This window comes from Periophthalmus magnuspinnatus, chromosome 18 (assembly GCF_009829125.3).
Source record: "Periophthalmus magnuspinnatus isolate fPerMag1 chromosome 18, fPerMag1.2.pri, whole genome shotgun sequence".
NCBI lineage: Eukaryota > Metazoa > Chordata > Actinopteri > Gobiiformes > Gobiidae > Periophthalmus > Periophthalmus magnuspinnatus.
The window spans coordinates 28,091,364-28,112,098 of record NC_047143.1 but is presented as its reverse complement, the minus strand read 5'-3'; the positions used below and the strand labels follow the sequence as shown (position 1 = coordinate 28,112,098).

The following is a 20,735-nucleotide window of genomic DNA, read 5'->3' as shown; positions in this document are numbered from 1 at the left end:
ATCCGCAGCCGCGCTCCGGTCTCTTAATCCGCAGCCGCGCTCCGGTCTCTTAATCCGCAGCCGCGCTCCGGTCTCTTAATCCGCAGCCGCGCTCCGGTCTCTTAATCCGCAGCCGCGCTCCGGTCTCTTAATCCGCAGGCGCGCTCCGGTCTCTTAATCCGCAGGCGCGCTCCGGTCTCTTAATCCGCAGGCGCGCTCCGGTCTCTTAATGCTCCGGTCTCTTAATCCGCAGCCGCGCTCCGGTCTCTTAATCCGCAGCCGCGCTCCGGTCTCTTAATCCGCAGCCGCGCTCCGGTCTCTTAATCCGCAGCCGCGCTCCGGTCTGTGTGGGTCTCAAAGAACCAGACAAACAGCTTTACTTTGGAACAATGCGGTTTATTTCCTTGAGTTCAAACTGTGACACAAATATAAGAGTCTTTCTGTACAAACATCTGATGGTTTTGGGTCAGTGCCCCATCTGAGCCATCAGCCCCTCGAGCTCCGGACGGGCCTTGAACCGAGCCTGGAAGTCTGCCTCGGAATGCTGCAGGAAAATATACAAAAGACCAGTAAGGACATGTGTTTAAAGCAAATAAGACTCTGATCTGTTTCCTCGTCACAAACAGACCTGGAGCTTTTGTTTCATTCACACGTTTAACACAAAACTGCAAAGGAGCTACTCCCACTTGATGACATCACAAGGTGGACCAGAGCATTTTGAACTTTTGGAGATGTGACTAATAATAAAGTGACTCAAGCATGTGAATGAAACAAAACACAACTCCAGGTCTGAGTTTGAGGGACATGTCCTGGTCTGAGTTTGAGGGACATGTCTCCTGGTCTGAGTTTGAGGGACATGTCTCCTGGTCTGAGTTTGAGGGACATGTCTCCTGGTCTGAGTTTGAGGGACATGTCTCCTGGTCTGAGTTTGAGGGACATGTCTCCTGGTCTGAGTTTGAGGGACATGTCTCCTGGTCTGAGTTTGAGGGACATGTCTCCTGGTCTGAGTTTGAGGGACATGTCTCCTGGTCTGAGTTTGAGGGACATGTCTCCTGGTCTGAGTTTGAGGGACATGTCTCCAGGTCTGAGTTTGAGGGACATGTCTCCTGGTCTGAGTTTGAGGGACACGTCCTGGTCTGAGTTTGAGGGACATGTCTCCTGGTCTGAGTTTGAGGGACATGTCTCCTGGTCTGAGTTTGAGGGACATGTCCCCTGGTCCCTCGCTCTCACCTCTGTGATGGACAGATGAACTCCCTCAGGCTGATTTTTAAGAAGAATGTCAAGAAAAACGGGACAAAGAGACGCCGTCAGACTGTCCACCTGGAAAAGACAATGTGTCGTTTATATTTAAGAGAGAAGAGGAAGAGAGAGAGAGAGGAGGAGAAGAGGGAGAGAGAGAGAGAGAGAAGAGGGGGAGAGAGAGGGAGAGAGAAGAGGGGGAGAAGAGGGAGAGAGAGAGAAGAGGGAGAGAGATAGAGAGAAGAGGGGAAGAGGGAGAGAGAGAGGAGGGGGAGAAGAGGGGGAGAGAGAGAGAGAAGAGGGGGAGAGAGAGGAGGGGGAGAAGAGGGAGAGAGAGAGGAGGGGGAGAAGAGGGAGAGAGAGAGAAGAGGGAGAGAGATAGAGAGAAGAGGGGAAGAGGGAGAGAGAGAGAGAGAGAGAAGAGGGGGAGAAGAGGGAGAGAGAGAGAAGAGGGAGAGAGATAGAGAGAAGAGGGGAAGAGGGAGAGAGAGAGAGAGAAGAGGGGGAGAAGAGGGAGAGAGAGAGAGAGAAGAGGGGGAGAGAGAGAGAAGAGGGGGAGAAAGAGAGAGAAGAGGGAGAGAGAGAGAAGAGGAGGAGAAGAGGGAGAGAGAGAGGAGGGGGAGAAGAGGGAGAGAGAGAGAGGAGGGAGAGAAGAGGGGGAGAGAGAGAGAAGAGGAGAAGAGGGAGAGAGAGAGAGAAGAGGGGGAGAGAGAGAGAAGAGGGGGAGAGAGAGAGAAGAGGAGAAGAGGGAGAGAGAGAGAGAAGAGGGGGAGAGAGAGAGAAGAGGAGAAGAGGGAGAGAGAGAGAGAGAGAAGAGGGGGAGAAGAGGGAGAGAGAGAGGAGGGGGAGAAGAGGGGGAGAGAGAGAGAGAGAAGAGGGGGAGAGAGAGAGAAGAGGAGGAGAAGAGGGAGAGAGAGATAGAGAGAAGAGGGAGAGAGAGATAGAGAGAAGAGGGGGAGAGAGAGAGAAGAGGGGGAGAGAGAGAGAAGAGGGGGAGAGAGAGAGAAGAGGGGGAGAAGAGGGGGAGAGAGAGAGAGAGAAGAGGGGGAGAGAGAGAGAAGAGGAGGAGAAGAGGGAGAGAGAGATAGAGAGAAGAGGGAGAGAGAGATAGAGAGAAGAGGGGGAGAGAGAGAGAAGAGGGGGAGAGAGAGAGAAGAGGGGGAGAAGAGAGAGAGAGAGGAGGGGGAGAAGAGGGAGAGGGGGAGAAGAGGGAGAGGGGGAGAAGAGGGAGAGGGGGAGAAGAGGGAGAGAAGAGGGGAAGAGGGAGAGAAGAAGAGGGAGAGGAGGGAGAGAGAGAGAGAAGAGGGGGAGAAGAGGGAGAGGGGGAGAGAGAGAGAAGAGGGGGAGAAGAGGGAGAGGGGGAGAAGGGGGGAGAGAGAGGAGGGAGAGAAGAGGGAGAGAGAGATAGAGAGAAGAGGGGGAGAGAGAGAGAAGAGGGGGAGAAGAGGGAGAGAGAGAGAGAGAAGAGGGGTGAGAAGAGGGAGAGAGAGAGGAGGGGGAGAAGAGGGAGAGAGAGAGAAGAGGGGGAGAGAGAGAGAAGAGGGGGAGAAAGAGAGAGAAGAGGGGGAGAGAGAGAGAAGAGGGAGAGAGAGAGAGAGAGAGAGAGAAGAGGGGGAGAAGAGGGAGAGAGAGATAGAGAGAAGAGGGGGAGAAGAGGGAGAGAGAGATAGAGAGAAGAGGGGGAGAGAGAGAGAAGAGGGGGAGAGAGAGAGAAGAGGGGGAGAGAGAGAGAAGAGGGGGAGAAGAGGGGGAGGGGAGAAGAGGGAGAGAAGAGGGGAAGAGGGAGAGAAGAAGAGGGAGAGGAGGGAGAGAGAGAGAGAGAAGAGGGGGAGAAGAGGGAGAGGGGGAGAGAGAGAGAAGAGGGGGAGAAGAGGGAGAGGGGGAGAGAGAGAGGAGGGGGAGAAGAGGGGAAGAGGGAGAGAAGAAGAGGGAGAGGAGGGAGAGAGAGAGACAAGAGGGGGAGAAGAGGGGGAGAGAGAGAGAGAGAAGAGGGAGAGAGTGAGAGATGGAGAGAAGGGAGAGGGTTAGAGAGGTGGACCTGTACGACTCGCTTGTGCGTCTTTAAAACGGCGTCGACGAACATCTTTGTGCCCTGGTCCTGCATCAACGAAACTTCTGTGGTTTTGGTCGGCAGAGCATAACTGAAAACAACATGTAGGACGATCAGGACTAAACCAGGACTGAACCAGGACTGAACCAGGACTAAACCAGGACTACACCAGGACTGAACCAGGACTAAACCAGGACTGAACCAGGACTGAACCAGGACTAAACCAGGACTAAACCAGGTCTAAACCAGGACTGAACCAGGACTGAACCAGGACTGAACCAGGACTAAACCAGGACTACACCAGGACTGAACCAGGACTAAACCAGGACTGAACCAGGACTGAACCAGGACTGAACCAGGACTGAACCAGGACTGAACCAGGACTGAACCAGGACTAAACCAGGACTGAACCAGGACTAAACCAGGACTAAACCAGGACTAAACCAGGTCTAAACCAGGACTGAACCAGGACTAAACCAGGACTAAACCAGGACTAAACCAGGACTAAACCAGGTCTAAACCAGGACTGAACCAGGACTAAACCAGGTCTAAACCAGGTCTAAACCAGGACTGAACCAGGACTAAACCAGGACTAAACCAGGACTGAACCAGGACTAAACCAGGACTGAACCAGGACTGAACCAGGACTGAACCAGGACTGAACCAGGACTGAACCAGGACTAAACCAGGACTGAACCAGGACTAAACCAGGACTAAACCAGGACTAAACCAGGACTGAACCAGGACTGAACCAGGACTGAACCAGGACTGAACCAGGACTGAACCAGGACTGAACCAGGACTGAACCAGGACTGAACCAGGACTGAACCAGGACTGAACCAGGACTAAACCAGGACTAAACCAGGACTAAACCAGGTCTAAACCAGGACTGAACCAGGACTAAACCAGGACTAAACCAGGACTAAACCAGGACTAAACCAGGTCTAAACCAGGACTGAACCAGGACTAAACCAGGTCTAAACCAGGTCTAAACCAGGACTGAACCAGGACTAAACCAGGACTAAACCAGGACTAAACCAGGACTAAACCAGGACTAAACCAGGTCTAAACCAGGACTGAACCAGGACTAAACCAGGACTAAACCAGGTCTAAACCAGGACTGAACCAGGACTAAACCAGGACTGAACCAGGACTGAACCAGGACTGAACCAGGACTAAACCAGGTCTAAACCAGGACTGAACCAGGACTAAACCAGGACTAAACCAGGACTAAACCAGGACTAAACCAGGTCTAAACCAGGTCTAAACCAGGACTAAACCAGGTCTAAACCAGGTCTAAACCAGGTCTAAACCAGGACTAAACCAGGACTAAACCAGGTCTAAACCAGGACTAAACCAGGACTAAACCAGGACTAAACCAGGTCTAAATCAGGACTAAACCAGAACTAAACCAGGTCTAAACCAGGACTAAACCAGGTCTAAACCAGGACTAAACCAGGTCTAAACCAGGACTAAACCAGGACTAAACCAGGTCTAAACCAGGTCTAAACCAGGACTAAACCAGGTCTAAACCAGGTCTAAACCAGGTCTAAACCAGGTCTAAACCAGGACTAAACCAGGTCTAAACCAGGACTAAACCAGGTCTAAACCAGGTCTAAACCAGGACTAAACCAGGTCTAAACCAGGTCTAAACCAGGTCTAAACCAGGTCTAAACCAGGTCTAAACCAGGTCTAAACCAGGTCTAAACCAGGACTAAACCAGGTCTAAACCAGGGGAAGAGGGGAAAAACTGACATGTTTGTACCACCAGATGGCGCTGGTGCTCTACCAGTGTAATAAGTATTAAACAGAGCAGTCTTTTTGTTCACTGTTCCCACGTAAACGTCTCAGATATGAGTTATGTCAGTGTTTTATAAATGAAGACCGTCCCTTCGTTCTTCTCAGAGCAGCCGAGCGCTTGTTTACACGTTGCTATGGCGATGTCATGGACGGCAGCAGAGCAGTGATACAGAATGTGATTTAACCGATGTGGATCATGGTTTTATCATGTTGGTGACAGAGCTGTGTTTCTCAAATGGAGGTACTTGTACCTGGACGGGCTCTAGGGGGCGCTCACAAAATGTAGATCAATAGAAAAGAAGTAGTAATAAATATGTCACACAATACAAATATATAAATGTGGTGTTTCTCAAACTGAGTCCACTGACGCTGAGCCGGTCACAGAGAGACTCTTTAAACTGACCTCTCTGTGACGCTGACGCTGAGCCAGTCACAGAGGCGGTGGATGTACTGGGCGTAGTGTTCCACCAGTGTCATGTCGAAGCCAGACACTTTGACGTTCAGAGTCCCGTACGCCGTCTGCGTCGCCATGACGACCTGCTTCATCTGCTGCTTGTCCTTCTTCTTCTTAGGCTGAAAATAAGACACAATGTTCAGTTTAGTGTAATGTTCAGTTTAGTGTAATGTTCAGTTTTGTGTAATGTTCAGTTTTGTGTAATGTTCAGTTTTGTGTAATGTTCAGTTTTGTGTAATGTTCAGTTTAGTGTAATGTTCAGTTTTGTGTAATGTTCAGTTTTATGTAATGTTCAGTTTTGTGTAATGTTCAGTTTTGTGTAATGTTCAGTTTTGTGTAATGTTCAGTTTTGTGTAATGTTTAATTTATCATTTCATAAAATATCAAGATAAACTAAATGCTGAAGACTTTTACCAACTGATGTTTTGCCTCCAAATCCTCCTGAAACCACATTTCTGTGTAAAAGTACAAATACTGGATCTGATCAGAGTAATTAGCCTCTTTACTCCTGTTACTCATGTTATAGTAATAATCAAACGTAGAAGTTCACTTTGGACAGAGGCTCCTCCTTAAACCAGTGTTTGTTGTTTTGGTTCTGATCATCAGAACATCACGTTTATCCTTCAGTTTCACGACACACTGCTGTGAATTAAACAGTTTTGGCAGGAAAAAGTAACTAAAAGTTACTAGGCCAAGTAACTGTAATCTAATTACTCAATTTTCAATTGTAACCAGATTACTTTTTTAGTAATACAGTAATGTAACTAGTTCCAGTAATCCCTTGCTTTGGAACTAGTTACTGCCTAAAACATGAAATAAAATAAAACTCCATAATGTAGAATGTGCAAAAGCAGCTGACATTATAATGATTTATACAATTCTAACGTTCTAACGTGAACTCAGACACAGGATCTATAATGTTCTAATGTTCTAATGTTCTAATGTTCACAGAGATGCTGCCAGTGGAAGAACATATAATAAATATTGATTTAAATGTTCTAGTCTCTGATTTTGGATACAAATCCTTATCATTACATCATTAATTATCATTACAGGCCTATTTAATAATTATTATTATTATTTGCCTATTTGTTCACTTGCTTAATCCCAGGATTCTGTTAGTTGATTTTTTTAAGTTTCATTTTGTCGGAGTGACTTACTGCCTCTTTGGGTAACAGATATTTCCACTTTCCGATGGTGTGAGTGGGCATTCCCTTGTACTGCCTGGTGTCCACGGTAACACTTCCTCCTGTTCAAAACATAAACTGTTTTGAACAAATGCACATGTGAATGTGTTTTATTGTTATTTTCTTTATTGGAGGTCATTAGAAAAGGAAGATAAACAAGATCTTACCCCAAACGCCGTGTTGAGTCCGTGGCAGCGCCCTGCGGTGGAACACAATGGAACTTCATATAAAACATTTGATCTCAGAACAAAACAGGGACAAAACTCACCGACATGATGAAGCAGCTTTGTCCAAGACCAGCGCGTGTGTCAGAACAGATGGTAGCTTAAAGAAAACACATGAAGGAACAGTCAGATATAGTTAATGCCACACTGTGGAAAATTCATCTCCATAGAGAAAAGCAGCTGGTGGACCTTGTACTCGAAAAGTGACATAGTGCACCTTTAAAATATGCATAAGTTAAACTGGAACTATTATAAGATCTTATTAAAGCTCTAATGATAGATCTGCACAATACACAAACTGAAATAACCAAAGAAGAACACACATTTATATAAACTGTCAGTAAACACACATTTATATAAACTGTCAGTAAACACACATTTATATAAACTGTCAGTAAACACACATTTATATAAACTGTCAGTAAACACACATTTATATAAACTGTCAGTAAACACACATTTATATAAACTGTCAGTAAACACACATTTATATAAACTGTCAGTAAACACACATTTATATAAACTGTCAGTAAACACACATTTATATAAAGTCTATGAACACAGCACAGTAAACACTAAACATGAACAACTACACAAAACTAACCACATGCGTTTAATCACGTTCAAAATATATAACTGTCTATAATGAACATAATGTAATAAAATGTAAAAACATAAATGTTTGACCTTTGAGGACAAATACAAGGCCAAATGTGTCGTACCTTTCTAAACACAGGATTCATGCTGCGGATCTGTCCAGATCGGACAACACAAATATAAATTAGGCTTCGTTGGTTTTCAGGAGAAAAATCAAAAAATGAAAAACGTGAGCTTAAAACTGACACCGGAAGTCAGGACCGGAAATAGGTCCGTCACCAGTAATCGTCCCCGTGTTGGCCCGGCTAACAATGGTTCCGCTATTTGTTTACGAGAAAAAACAAAAAGATAAATATATTAAGCTTCTTTTTTTTTTAAAGGAAAATGTACAGTACTTACATGACTTCGTTTTATTATGTACATTTCTAATTAACTACACTGCCAGTGTTTAGAGCTGTGTTCTACTCTCTTACAGGACATTTTACTTGATATAAGGAAAAAATAAACATTGGATCCAGTAAGAAGTCAAATGATGTAGGATGTAAGCAATAAAAAACGTAAAACGTATCAAATCAAGATAAATGTATGAATATTTCATGTAGCCACCACTTACACCACTGATCATTTCACAGACGTGTTTATTTACCTTTTCTATCCTTCACAAAATCACTCTCGTCAGAACTGCGTTACATTCAAACTGTTTGTACATTTTCTGGTATAAAGTGCGAGACGCCATCACCTGGAATAAACAAAGTTCTTCTATTGAGTGAACTGTGCATAGGCTCAGAACGCCACAGGTTCAAGCACAAATCAACAACATGCCAAGAACATGAGTTTGGGGCGCGCATTCTTTGGCTTGCATTTTAGATGTTTAAAGTTGCACTACGTAACTTTTCTGGCCACCTGCTTGTTTCCATAAAAATGCTATTGCTTGGAATGTTCCAGAGTGTGACAATAATTCACATTCTTTACTGTGAGCAGGTAAGCGGCTTGTTGTCCGTGGAGATAAACAGGTTTAAAGTCATACTGTGGAACATTACAAACAAAGCAATGACATCTCTAAGAAGACAAGCAGGCGACAGACTTTCCGGGACAAAAGTTACGCAGTGCACCTTTAAAATGAGTCACAATCTTTCTCATTTTTAGATTCAAGTCATGCATTAAGCTTGTACCAGTGAAAAACACATGCGTAAAATGCTACAGAACATCATTTAAATAAGAAGCAGAGCAATTTTTCAAAATACATCCAAAAATTAAGTATTTCTCCTTTAAAAATGCAACAATTTTCAAACTGTTAAACAAAACATTCTTCCAGTGTAGAGTCCCACGTGTCCTGTGTTTGTGGTAAAGCACCTTGATGTTTGCAGCAGTTCACGTGGGCAGGAGTCCGGCGAGGCAGAGGCTGAGGAAACGCCACAGAACATTCAAAAAGACTCCGCCTCCAAATACCACGGCAAAAAAGAGATTCCTCAAGAGTCTGTGGGCTTCATTTTGCAGATGTTTGTTTCCAACTGAGCTCAAACACACACAGCACGTTCTTTACATTCTACAACGTCAGATGAAGAAATGTCTGTGTGAAAGAGAGAAAGAAAGAGAGAGAGAGAGAGAGAGAGAGAGAGAGAAAGAAAGAGAGGGGTCTGTGTGACTGAGAGAGAGAGAAAGAAAGAGAGAGAAAGAGAAAGAGAGAGAGAGAGAAAGAAAGAGAGGGGTCTGTGTGACAGAGAGAAAGAAAGAAAGAGAGGGGTCTGTGTGACTGAGAGAGAGAGAGAGAGAGAGAGAGAGAGAGAGAGAGGTCCGTTTCACGCGGCGCTTGGACCTTGACCCCGGTGACCCCGGTGACCTCGTCTGTGTTCAGAGAATGTGATGACATCATCACGTTGGAAGTGCAAAACGAGTCCAGTTTGAGTCGTTTGTCACACTCCTCTCACGATCTCTGCATCCTCCTCTTCTTCCTCCTCCTCCTCCTCCTCCTCCTCTTCCTCCTCGAGGTTGACGCTGTAGGTGTCGTCTCCCAGGTCACTCTGGTCCTGTCCCTCCTCGTCCTATGAGCAAGAAATGACAACAACTTTAAAGGTGCATTATGTCACTTTTCTGCCCGTCTCCTTCCTCTTCCTCTCGCTGTCCTTCACTGTTCTTCCTCTCTTCCCTCTCATTACCTCCTCCTCTTCTTCTCTCCTCTCCTCACCTCCTCATCCCCTCTCCTCCTTCTCTTCCTCTCTCTCCTCACCTCCTCCTCTTCTTCCTCTCCTTCGCTCCTCATCTCTTCTTCGCTGCTGTCGTCCAGAAAATCATCTTCATCATCGTCGTCCTCCTCTGCGGCATCTTCCTCGTTTCCTTCTGCCTCCTCCTCTTCCTCCTCCAGGTCTGAAAAGTAACCTGCAGAAGTGACAGTCAGGTCACACTCATGATGTGTGTGTGTTTGTATCCCAGTTTGACCCCATTTGACCCTTGTTTGACCCTGTTTGACCCTTGTTTGACCCCTGTTTGACCCCTGTTTGACCCCTGTTTGACCCCGTTTGACCCCTGTTTGACCCCTGTTTGACCCCTGTTTGACCCCTGTTTGACCCCGTTTGACCCCGTTTGTCTCACAGAGGGAGTTGATGGCTGCTGTGATGTGGCAGGGCAGTTCTTGGTCCAGGAACTTCCTCATCTCGTCCTCCATCATGACGCCCAGCACCTCCGTCTCCATGTCGACGTACTCCGGGTAGAACAGGTCCTTACGCAGCTGACGACGGCACCTTCACAGAACACGGACTTAAACACGGACCTGAACACGGACTTAAACACGGACTTGAACACGGACTTGAACACGGACTTGAACACGGACTTGAACACGGACTTGAACACGGACTTGAACACGGACTTGAACACGGACGTGAACACGGACGTGAACACGGACGTGAACACAGACGTGAACACGGACGTGAACACGGACTTAAACACGGACTTGAACACGGACTTGAACACGGACTTGAACACGGACTTGAACACGGACTTGAACACGGACGTGAACACGGACGTGAACACAGACGTGAACACGGACGTGAACACGGACTTAAACACGGACTTGAACACGGACTTGAACACGGACTTGAACACGGACTTGAACACGGACTTGAACACGGACTTGAACACGGACTTAAACACGGACATGAACACGGACATGAACATGTTCTTACAGATGTTTAAATGTAGAAGTGACAGACTTACTGTTTTCCTGTCGTCTTGTAAGCCTGAAATAACAAACAAAAACATCAGTTTGTCAAAGACACATTAAACATAAAGCACAGGAAGAACATCTAAATATACAGGGTGTGTGTGTGCGTGTGTGTGTATGGGGGTGTGTAGGGGTGTGTATGTAGGGGTGTGTGTGTGTGGACCGAGGCTTAAGGTTAAGATGAAAGACACACAAAATCTGTACTTTCCTGCAGTTTGGTGGATTTTATCTGTAATAGTTTACATTCATCTGACATCAAATAAACAGCAAAACAAAGTGTGGAGACATTTTCAAAGACAAAAGTGATTTTCAGGACATTTGACCCGAGTCATTTTCCAGGACGCGTGAGAATCAGCACAAACTCTTATGTAACTGATATTTATGAACAACAAACGACTAAACTGGTGTAAATGACGTTCTGGAGGTGTTTATTCTCTCCTGTGATGTTCTGGAGGTGTTTATTCTCTCGTGTGATGTTCTGGAGGTGTTTATTCTCTCCTGTGATGTTCTGGAGGTGTTTATTCTCTCGCGTGATGTTCTGGAGGTGTTTATTCTCTCGTGTGATGTTCTGGAGGTGTTTATTCTCTCGCGTGATGTTCTGGAGGTGTTTATTCTCTCGTGTGATGTTCTGGAGGTGTTTATTCTCTCGCGTGATGTTCTGGAGGTGTTTATTCTCTCGTGTGATGTTCTGGAGGTGTTTATTCTCTCGTGTGATGTTCTGGAGGTGTTTATTCTCTCGCGTGATGTTCTGGAGGTGTTTATTCTCTCGTGTGATGTTCTGGAGGTGTTTATTCTCTCGTGTGATGTTCTGGAGGTGTTTATTCTCTCGTGTGATGTTCTGGAGGTGTTTATTCTCTCGTGTGATGTTCTGGTGGTGTTTATTCTCTCGCGTGATGTTCTGGAGGTGTTTATTCTCTCGTGTGATGTTCTGGTGGTGTTTATTCTCTCGTGTGATGTTTAGGTCTGGAGTATCAGTGGAATAATCGTTGTTTAGATGTTAAGGAGACACCAGCAGAAAGGAGGAGTGAGTAAGTACTTTTTTCCACATAAATAGTAGTTTTTGCATGAGCTCCCCCTGCAGGTGGAGTCTTGCACGTGTCTTTAGTCCAGATGGAGTACTTAGCGACTACAGGCCTCGTCAGCCTTACCTGGATGAACCTGAAGGGGTCGCTCTCCTGCAGCAGGCCCTCCAGGCCACAGCGGACTTCCTGTAGTCGGGCCTGGTCCTGTCCGATCCTGGACACGTTCTTTTGGATGGCGGGGCCGTTCGTGTCCCAGTGCGTCCGACTGCACTGCCTCAAACGGATGATGAAACACTGCACTTTGACCTTTAGCTCCTCCTCCAGTCGAGTCAGGCTCTGGTCCGACTCCTCGATGAACCTCTGTGAGAGAGAGCTGAGAGCCGTGAGAGAGAGCCACGAGAGAGCCAACAGCTGAGAGAGAGCCACGAGAGAGCCAACAGCTGAGAGAGAGCCACGAGAGAGCCAACAGCTGAGAGAGAGCCACGAGAGAGCCAACAGCTGAGAGAGCTGAGAGCCGTGAGAGAGAGCCACGAGAGAGCCAACAGCTGTGAGAGAGCCACGAGAGAGCCAAGAGAGAGCTGAGAGCCGTGAGAGAGAGCTGAGAGCCGTGAGAGAGAGCTGAGAGCCGTGAGAGAGAGCTGAGAGCCGTGAGAGAGAGCTGAGAGCCGTGAGAGAGAGCCACGAGAGAGCCAACAGCTGAGAGAGAGCCACGAGAGAGCCAACAGCTGAGAGAGAGCCACGAGAGAGCTGAGAGCAGTGAGAAAGAGCCACGAGAGAGCCAAGAGAGAGCCACGAGAGAGCCAACAGCTGAGAGAGCTGAGAGCCGTGAGAGAGAGCCACGAGAGAGCCACAAGAAAGCCAACAGCTGAGAGAGCTGAGAGCCGTGAGAGAGAGCCACGAGAGAGCCAACAGCTGAGAGAGAGCCACGAGAGAGCCAAGAGAGAGCTGAGAGCAGTGAGAAAGAGCCACGAGAGAGCCACGAGAGAGCCAACAGCTGAGAGAGCTGAGAGCCGTGAGAGAGAGCCACGAGAGAGCCAACAGCTGAGAGAGAGCCACGAGAGAGCCAACAGCTGAGAGAGAGCCACGAGAGAGCCACGAGAGAGCTGAGAGCAGTGAGAAAGAGCCACGAGAGAGCCAAGAGAGAGCCACGAGAGAGCCAACAGCTGAGAGAGCTGAGAGCCGTGTCAGACATAAACACAGACATTATTACATTTATATTATACTCAATCCAGCTCCACAACCTCAGTCGTTCGTACCTTGTTCTGTCGTTCTTTTCGTACCTTGTTCTGTCGTTCTTTTCGTACCTTGTTCTGTCGTTCTTTTCGTACCTTGTTCTGTCGTTCTTTTCGTACCTTGTTCTGTCGTTCTTTTCATACCTTGTTCTGTCGTTCATACCTTGTTCTGTCGTTCTTTCTCCCTCTGTTCTTGGAGTTTCTTCTCTGCCAGGCTGAACTTGCGCTCCACTCTGTACATCTGTTTATCCAGACTCATCTGAGAACAGTGAAGCAGATTAGCATCAGCGCAGCACTAATCTGACATTAGCACATTAGCACATTAGCATATTAGCACATTAGCCTACAGCCACAGACTCATCACAGTCCAGTGATTCTACTGTATTTGGAATTATGAAAACTTTAATCTGACTGGTCCAGCTCTATACTCTCCATCGGGTCCTCGAGGCTCATGGGAGTTTGCCACAGTCCACATGTGTTTTGTGGATCTGGAGAAGACATTCGACCGTGTCCCTCGTGGTGTCCTTTGGGGGGTGCTCTGGGAGTATGGGGTCCGGGGCCCTTTGCTAAGGGCTGTCCGGTCCCTGTATGACCGGAGCAGGAGCTGTGTTCATTGCCGGCAGTAAGTCAGACCTGTTCCCGGTGCATGTTGGACTCAGGGCTGCCCTTTGTCACCGGTTCTGTTCATTATATTTATGGACAGAATTTCTAGGTGCAGCCAGGGGCCGGAGGGGGTCTGGTTCAGGGGCCGGAGGGGGTCTGGTTCAGGGGCCGGAGGGGGCCTGGTTTGGGGACCACAGGATTTCATCTCTGCTGTTTGCAGATGATGTTGTCCTGATGCTTCTTCGAGCCAGGACCTGCAGCACTGGGGCGGTTTGCAGCCGAGTGTGAAGTGGCTGGGATGAGAATCAGCTCCTCCAAATCTGAGGCCATGATTCTCGACCGGAAAAAGGTGGTTTGCTCTCTCCGGGTGGGTGGAGAGTCTTTGCCTCAAGTGGAGGAGTTCAAGTATCTCGGGGTCTTGTTCAGCGTCTGCAGTGATGCGGTCGCTGTATCAGTCCGTTGTGGTGAAGAAGGAGCTGAGCCCAAAGGCGAAGCTCTGGATTTACCTCAATCTACGTTCCTACCCTCACCTATGGTCATGAGCTTTGGGTAATGACCGAAAGGACAAGGTCGCGGATACAAGCGGCTGAAATGGGTTTCCTCCGCAGAGTGGTCGGGCGCACCCTTAGGGATAGGGTGAGGAGCTCGGTCACACGGTCCTCCACTTTGAGAGGAGCAGCTGAGGCTCGGGCATCTGCTCAGGATGCCTCCTGGACGCCTCCCTAGGGAGGTGTTCTGGGCATGTCCCACCGGGAGGAGGCCCCGGGGAAGATCCAGGAGGGACTATGTCTCTCTGGCCTGGAAACACCTTGGGATCCCACCGGAGGAGCTGGAGGACGTGTCTGGGGTGAGGGAAGTCTGGGAGTCCCTGCTTAGACTGCTGCCTAGACTTTTGTTCTGTTGTTTCTCTGGTTTGTTCATGGTTCAGTCCAACAATATCAATAATTCTGAAATAGTCCCGCGTTAGTCCCGCGTTAGTCCCGCGTTAGTCCCGCGTTAGTCCCGCGTTAGTCCCGCGTTAGTCCCGCGTTAGTCCCGCGTTAGTCCCGCGTTAGTCCCGCGTTAGTCCCGCTTTAGTCCTACCTATTTTCCTTTAACTAGAAACTTTTAAACTTCTAAAAATGAGAGAATGGTTTGAACAAAAGAGGCTCCACATTCTCTGTTATTGTTGACCTTTCCAGACTCTGCACAGAACAAAGCCTCAGCCAAAAGTTTCAGACAGAAACCAGTGAACTTCAAACTAAAATGAAGCTGAACCAAACCAAACGTGAACTTCAAACTAAACTGTGAGTGTAAAGGTGTGGACCTTCAGATCTTTCATGGTGTGAGTGTAAAGGTGTGGACCTTCAGATCTTTCATGGTGTGAGTGTAAAGGTGTGGACCTTCAGATCTTTCATGGTGTGAGTGTAAAGGTGTGGACCTTCAGATCTTTCATGGTGTTCTTCAGGGTTTTGATGGTGTGGCCTGAGTGTCCTCCCTCGATGGTGCAGGCGTTACACACACACACCTTATCATCCAGGCAGTAATATCTGAAACAGAGACACAGTCAGGACCTCAGACACATGGACCTCATAAAGATGGACCTCAAACAGATAGAAGCATGGACCTCAAACACATAGAAGCATGGACCTCATAAAGATGGACCTCAAACACATAGAAGCATGGCCCTCATAAAGATGGACCTCAAACACATAGAAGCATGGACCTCATAAAGATGGACCTCAAACACACAGAAGCATGGACCTCATAAAGATGGACCTCAAACACACAGAAGCATGGACCTCAAACAGACATGATGATATCAATAACAGACTGATGTGAAGTCGTTCCTGGACAGTCTCTTATGACACAGTAGTGTTCATTTTATTCCTCTGTGGAATCTCCACTCTGACTCTGCACTTTAAGCTGTTTTCAAACTCATAAAGGTCCTTCTTCAGCACAGCCCCCCCTTGAGGCAGAAATGGAAATGATCTGGTTTAATGAAGCGTGTGTATTGGTTCCTGAATCATTAGAGCTGTAATTTCAGTCTGGCTGTGCCAGGCTATTACAAAAGGCTTATGGAGCGTTTTCCTGAGAATCAACACTCACTTATATTCATATCATGTTCAACCAGTGCATACTGCCGCTGTGCCCTCGAGCAAGACACTACACCCGCCAAACCCCCGTGTGGCCTCCGTAATGTGTAACTGCAGCGTTACCTGTAGAGCTCATCGTGGTCGGGGCACTTCCTCCTCCAGAGGTCGTTCAGGGGGTCAGACAGCGGGTGCTCTTTAAACGCAGGCAGCTCCAGGTGAGGCCGGACGTGCTCCTGACACATGGACACTTCACACTTCAAACACGTTTTCACGGCAAAACCTTTACCTGGATCTGCGGCGTCCTGAGAGGAAGCTGCCCCTAGAGGGCGGCACAACACTCTTACAATGGTATAGTTGTATATCGTGACCTCATGAAAACATTATCGATTACCTGCCCCCTCTGCCCCCTCTGCGCCGCCGGCCTCTGCTGCCACCGGGGGGCAGTAGTCACAGGGCACAGAGGCGCTGACGGCCCTGGCCTGCGCCGCGCCCTGACATAAGACGCCCTCTCGAGATTTGCAACCGGCCGCCGTAGACGCGCTTTGTCTCCGCCTGTGCCGGTAGTCGTCGGCGATGTTCGCCAGTTTGAAGTTTTTCTGGAAGGCGGAGTTACACCGGTGACTGTCGCGACATTCCGGGCATCTGAAACGGCCTCTGTCCGCTTGCCGTTTGAGGCGGTCCAGGCAGGTTTTGCAGAAGTTGTGTCCACAGGGGAGTAAATGTGGGTCACGGTACAAGTCCAAACACACTGGACACGTGAGCTCCTCCTGCAGGACGCTGGACTGACCCGAGGCCATGGTCCAGCCACAAAACAAGGAACGAGACGCCAAGAAACCACGAACGCCAATAATATTCAGCTGAAAATATTCTACAGCGAAACCCACAGGTCCACGTGTGGGCGGAGTCACCTGCGTCACCTGGAAAAAAAAACAAAAAAAACAGGAGGTGTTTCAACTTAGACCTTTAAAAGTAGAGCTGAACAATTTGGGAAAAAATGTCTGTCAATTTATGTTTTAATAAAATGTTCAAAGTCACATTTTAACCAGAAGAACTGAGAAAAAGAAACTGAACTGACACAAGGATCACACAGGGAGGGCATCTGACACAATCTGACACACAGGGAGGGCATCTGACACACAGGGAGGGCATCTGACACACAGGGAGGGCATCTGACACACAGGGAGGGCATCTGACACACAGGGAGGGCATCTGACACAATCTGACACACAGGGAGGGCATCTGACACACAGGGAGGGCATCTGACACACAGGGAGGGCATCTGACACAATCTGACACACAGGGAGGGCATCTGACACACAGGGAGGGCATCTGACACACCTACTCTCCAAGGTACGCAAGTAAAAGTACTACAGATACTGAAGTACTGTACTTTTTACTTTAACTTTGTCACGTTCCACTTTTGCCCCTGGACATTTGATAATGAAACGAGAGAGGAGGAGCAGGAGGAGGAGCAGGAGGAGGAGGAAGAGGAGGAGCAGAAGGAGGAGCAGGAGGAGCAGGAGGAGGAGGAAGAGGAGGAGGAGGAAGAGGAGGAGCAGAAGGAGGAGCAGGAGGAGGAGGAGCAGGAGGAGGAGCAGGAGGAGGAGGAAGAGGAGGAGGAGGAAGAGGAGGAGCAGAAGGAGAAGCAGGAGGAGGAGGAGCAGGAGGAGCAGGAGGAGGAGCTTTGTACCTGTTTTTCCATGTAAGGAGATAAACCAGGTCACACGAGGTGAAAGACAAACATCCAAATAAAAGTTGATTTGTTTACATTTGTTTACGTCTCTGCAGGATCCATGACAACCAAACAGATCAATAATACAGGCTGTAAAGCTTTACACTGGATTATTGAATTGTTAGTTTCACTATAACTGAGCTCAGACACGTTTATGTTTTTATTTATTCTAATTTAAACATTTTAAGTATCTTTGAGTCACAGTTTTTAAAGGGGAACATACAGTGTGTTATTATAGATTATATTATTAATATATACATTATATTATATACATTATATTATATTTAATTTGATCTAATAATGTCCCAGCATTTCAAAATAAAACATTTAATTTATTCATGTTTTTTTTTTTTTTTTTCTTAAGGGAAAAATGAAAGTGAAACTACATCAGCTCAATGAAATAAACAGTTACTGAAGATTTCCACCTGATTTGAGACATGAGCACATCTCTCACTTTAAACATGGCTCCAGGTTAAACTCTGCGGTTAAATCTGTTAAACTGAAGGACTCAGAGTCAGAATCAGAGCCGTTCACAGCTCACCCTCTGCGGCTCACGATGCTCCGGCTCCTGTGTCCGGCTCCTGTGTCCGGCTCCTGTGTCCGGCTCCTGTGTCCGGCTCCTGTGTGCGGCTTGTGTCCAGTTTCTAGGCGGTGTCGGTGGCCGTTGTGTCCGCTGTGTCCGGCTCAGGGTCAGGACAGAGCCTCATGTTCCAGTCGCGGCTCGTTCTCTGGTGTTTTTCTCGTGTTTTTCTCGTGTTTTTCTCGTTTGTTCCACATTTGTGTCAGAAGCGGCGGTTGATGCGGGATGTGACGTTCAAAGGCCGTACGTGACCCGAGCACCGCCGTTCACCGCCAGTGTTTTATGTCCACACAGAGAACAGCTTCAAATATGAAAATAAAATCACAGAATGAGTGTATTTGTACGTGTGCACAGTTTTATTTCACACTTGTTCAGAGGCGGTTTGTAAATGTACGTGACGACTTTTAAAAGAAGAAAAAATCACAGTCACAGAAATATCCCACTGACGCCTGGACGCAAAGATGGCGACGGAGTGACGCACGACGCCGTGAACCACGTGACCCACGTTAACCACGTGACCCCGGGTTTTAACTGTTTACAGTCCACACAGAAAAACGTGTCCCTCAGTCCAGATCTGACCAAACACAAACTCTAATCTGTCACTGCGCAGAAAGTTTCAGAGTGAAGACGTTTCACTGCTGATCCGAGACGCTTCTTCAGTTCTGGTCAGAAACTGGTCTGGACACTGCCTGATATTCAGCTTCAGTGAAGTTAGCTCCTCCGTTTAGACAGATATAAGACACACATGAAGCTGAGTCTGTTTCAGCGCACACACATGAAGCTGAGTCTGTTTCAGCGCACACACATGAAGCTGAGTTTGTGTGTTTCAGCGCACACACACACACACACACACACACACATGAAGCTGAGTTTGTCTGTTTCAGCACACACACATGAAGCTGAGTTTGTCTGTTTCAGCACACACACATGAAGCTGAGTTTGTTTCAGCGCGCACACACATGAAGCTGAGTCTGTTTCAGCACACACACACACACACATGAAGCTGAGTTTGTCTGTTTCAGCGCGCACACACATGAAGCTGAGTTTGTCTGTTTCAGCACACACACACACATGAAGCTGAGTTTGTTTCAGCACACACACACACATGAAGCTGAGTTTGTCTGTTTCAGCGCACACACACACACACACACACACACATGAAGCTGAGTTTGTCTGTTTCAGCACACACACATGAAGCTGAGTTTGTCTGTTTCAGCACACACACACACATGAAGCTGAGTTTGTCTGTTTCAGCACACACACACACATGAAGCTGAGTCTGTTTCAGCACACACACACACATGAAGCTGAGTTTGTCTGTTTCAGCACACACACATGAAGCTGAGTTTGTTTCAGCGCGCACACACATGAAGCTGAGTCTGTTTCAGCACACACACACACACACATGAAGCTGAGTTTGTCTGTTTCAGCGCGCACACACATGAAGCTGAGTTTGTCTGTTTCAGCACACACACATGAAGCTGAGTTTGTCTGTTTCAGCACACACACACACATGAAGCTGAGTTTGTCTGTTTCAGCGCACACACACACACACACACACACACATGAAGCTGAGTTTGTCTGTTTCAGCACACACACATGAAGCTGAGTTTGTCTGTTTCAGCGCGCACACATGAAGCTGAGTTTGTCTGTTTCAGCACACACACACACATGAAGCTGAGTCTGTTTCAGCACACACACACACATGAAGCTGAGTTTGTGTGTTTCAGCACACACACACACATGAAGCTGAGTTTGTGTGTTTCAGTGCTGTTGTGGAATTTCCAATAGTAAAAACCTTAAAAATATAAAATCAACAGAGACATCTTGAATCAAAGAGTCTGGTTTATTGAATCGATTGTGCACAGTCGTCAAAGAGTGTTGTCCCTGACAGAGTGTCGCCCTCTGCTGACGAGTGAACATACAACAGTGTATTTATACCATCAAAACAATCGGACAAGAAAAACAGTTTAGTCCAAGTGGCTCGAGGCCACTAACAAACAAGAGATACACCCACACAAACAACAAACAAGAGATACACCCGCACAAACAACAAACAAGAGATACACCCGCACAAACAACAAACAAGAGATACACCCGCACAAACAACAAACAAGAGATACACCCGCACAAACAACAAACAAGAGATACACCCGCACAAACAACAAACAAGAGATACACCCGCACAAACAACAAACAAGAGATACACCCGTACAAACAACAAACAAGAGATACACCCGCACAAACAACAAACAAGAGATACACCCACACAAACAACAAACAAGAGATACACCCGCACAAACAACAAACAAGAGATACACCCGCACAAACAACAAACAAGAGATACACCCGCACAAACAACAAACAAGAGATACACCCGCACAAACAACAAACAAGAGATACACCCGCACAAACAACAAACAAGAGATACTGAGTTTGTCTGTTTCAGCACACACACACACATGAAGCTGAGTCTGTTTCAGCACACACACACACACACATGAAGCTGAGTCTGTTTCAGCACACACACACACACACACACACACACACACACACACACACACACATGAAGCTGAGTCTGTTTCAGCACACACACACACATGAAGCTGAGTTTGTCTGTTTCAGCACACACACACACACACACACACATGAAGCTGAGTCTGTTTCAGCACACACACACACACACGAAGCTGAGTCTGTTTCAGCACACACACACACACACGAAGCTGAGTCTGTTTCAGCGC

The 20,735-nt window shown here is 47.4% G+C and overlaps 2 protein-coding genes across 2 annotated transcripts; both read right to left on the bottom strand.

Moving 5' to 3' along the window:
• Positions 1–360: 360 nt before the first annotated feature.
• Positions 361–7,783, bottom strand: mrpl48 (mitochondrial ribosomal protein L48). The gene is made up of 8 exons (XM_033983952.2): positions 7,656–7,783; positions 6,978–7,033; positions 6,877–6,908; positions 6,683–6,771; positions 5,472–5,641; positions 3,257–3,359; positions 1,210–1,299; positions 361–523 (listed from the first exon to the last, which is right to left on the bottom strand). The coding sequence occupies exons 1-8, from the start codon at positions 7,674–7,676 to the stop codon at positions 446–448; spliced, it is 639 nt and encodes a 212-aa protein (XP_033839843.1). The 5' UTR covers positions 7,677–7,783; the 3' UTR covers positions 361–445.
• A 365-nt stretch (positions 7,784–8,148) lies between these two features.
• zgc:92594 (uncharacterized protein LOC436996 homolog) lies at positions 8,149–18,233 on the bottom strand. The gene is made up of 10 exons (XM_033983951.2): positions 17,953–18,233; positions 16,071–16,596; positions 15,803–15,998; positions 15,025–15,133; positions 13,165–13,260; positions 11,896–12,129; positions 10,741–10,763; positions 10,120–10,268; positions 9,758–9,906; positions 8,149–9,572 (listed from the first exon to the last, which is right to left on the bottom strand). Exons 2-10 carry the CDS (start codon positions 16,474–16,476, stop codon positions 9,444–9,446), a joined length of 1,491 nt encoding a protein of 496 aa, XP_033839842.1. The 5' UTR covers positions 16,477–16,596; positions 17,953–18,233; the 3' UTR covers positions 8,149–9,443.
• Positions 18,234–20,735: the final 2,502 nt, after the last annotated feature.

Excerpts from the sequence above, each read along its gene's own strand:
- mrpl48 (XM_033983952.2), bottom strand. The coding sequence starts at position 7,676 with ATGAATCCTGTGTTTAGAAAG. Across the intron at positions 3,360-5,471 it reads AGCGTCAGCGTCACAGAGAG|TTATGCTCTGCCGACCAAAA; the intron begins GTCAGTTTAAAG and ends TGTTGTTTTCAG. Across the intron at positions 1,300-3,256 it reads CGCACAAGCGAGTCGTACAG|GTGGACAGTCTGACGGCGTC; the intron begins GTCCACCTCTCT and ends TGTCTTTTCCAG.
- zgc:92594 (XM_033983951.2), bottom strand. The coding sequence starts at position 16,476 with ATGGCCTCGGGTCAGTCCAGCGTCCTGCAGGAGGAGCTCACGTGTCCA. Across the intron at positions 15,134-15,802 it reads GACCACGATGAGCTCTACAG|ATATTACTGCCTGGATGATA; the intron begins GTAACGCTGCAG and ends TCTCTGTTTCAG. Across the intron at positions 13,261-15,024 it reads ACACCATGAAAGATCTGAAG|ATGAGTCTGGATAAACAGAT; the intron begins GTCCACACCTTT and ends CACTGTTCTCAG.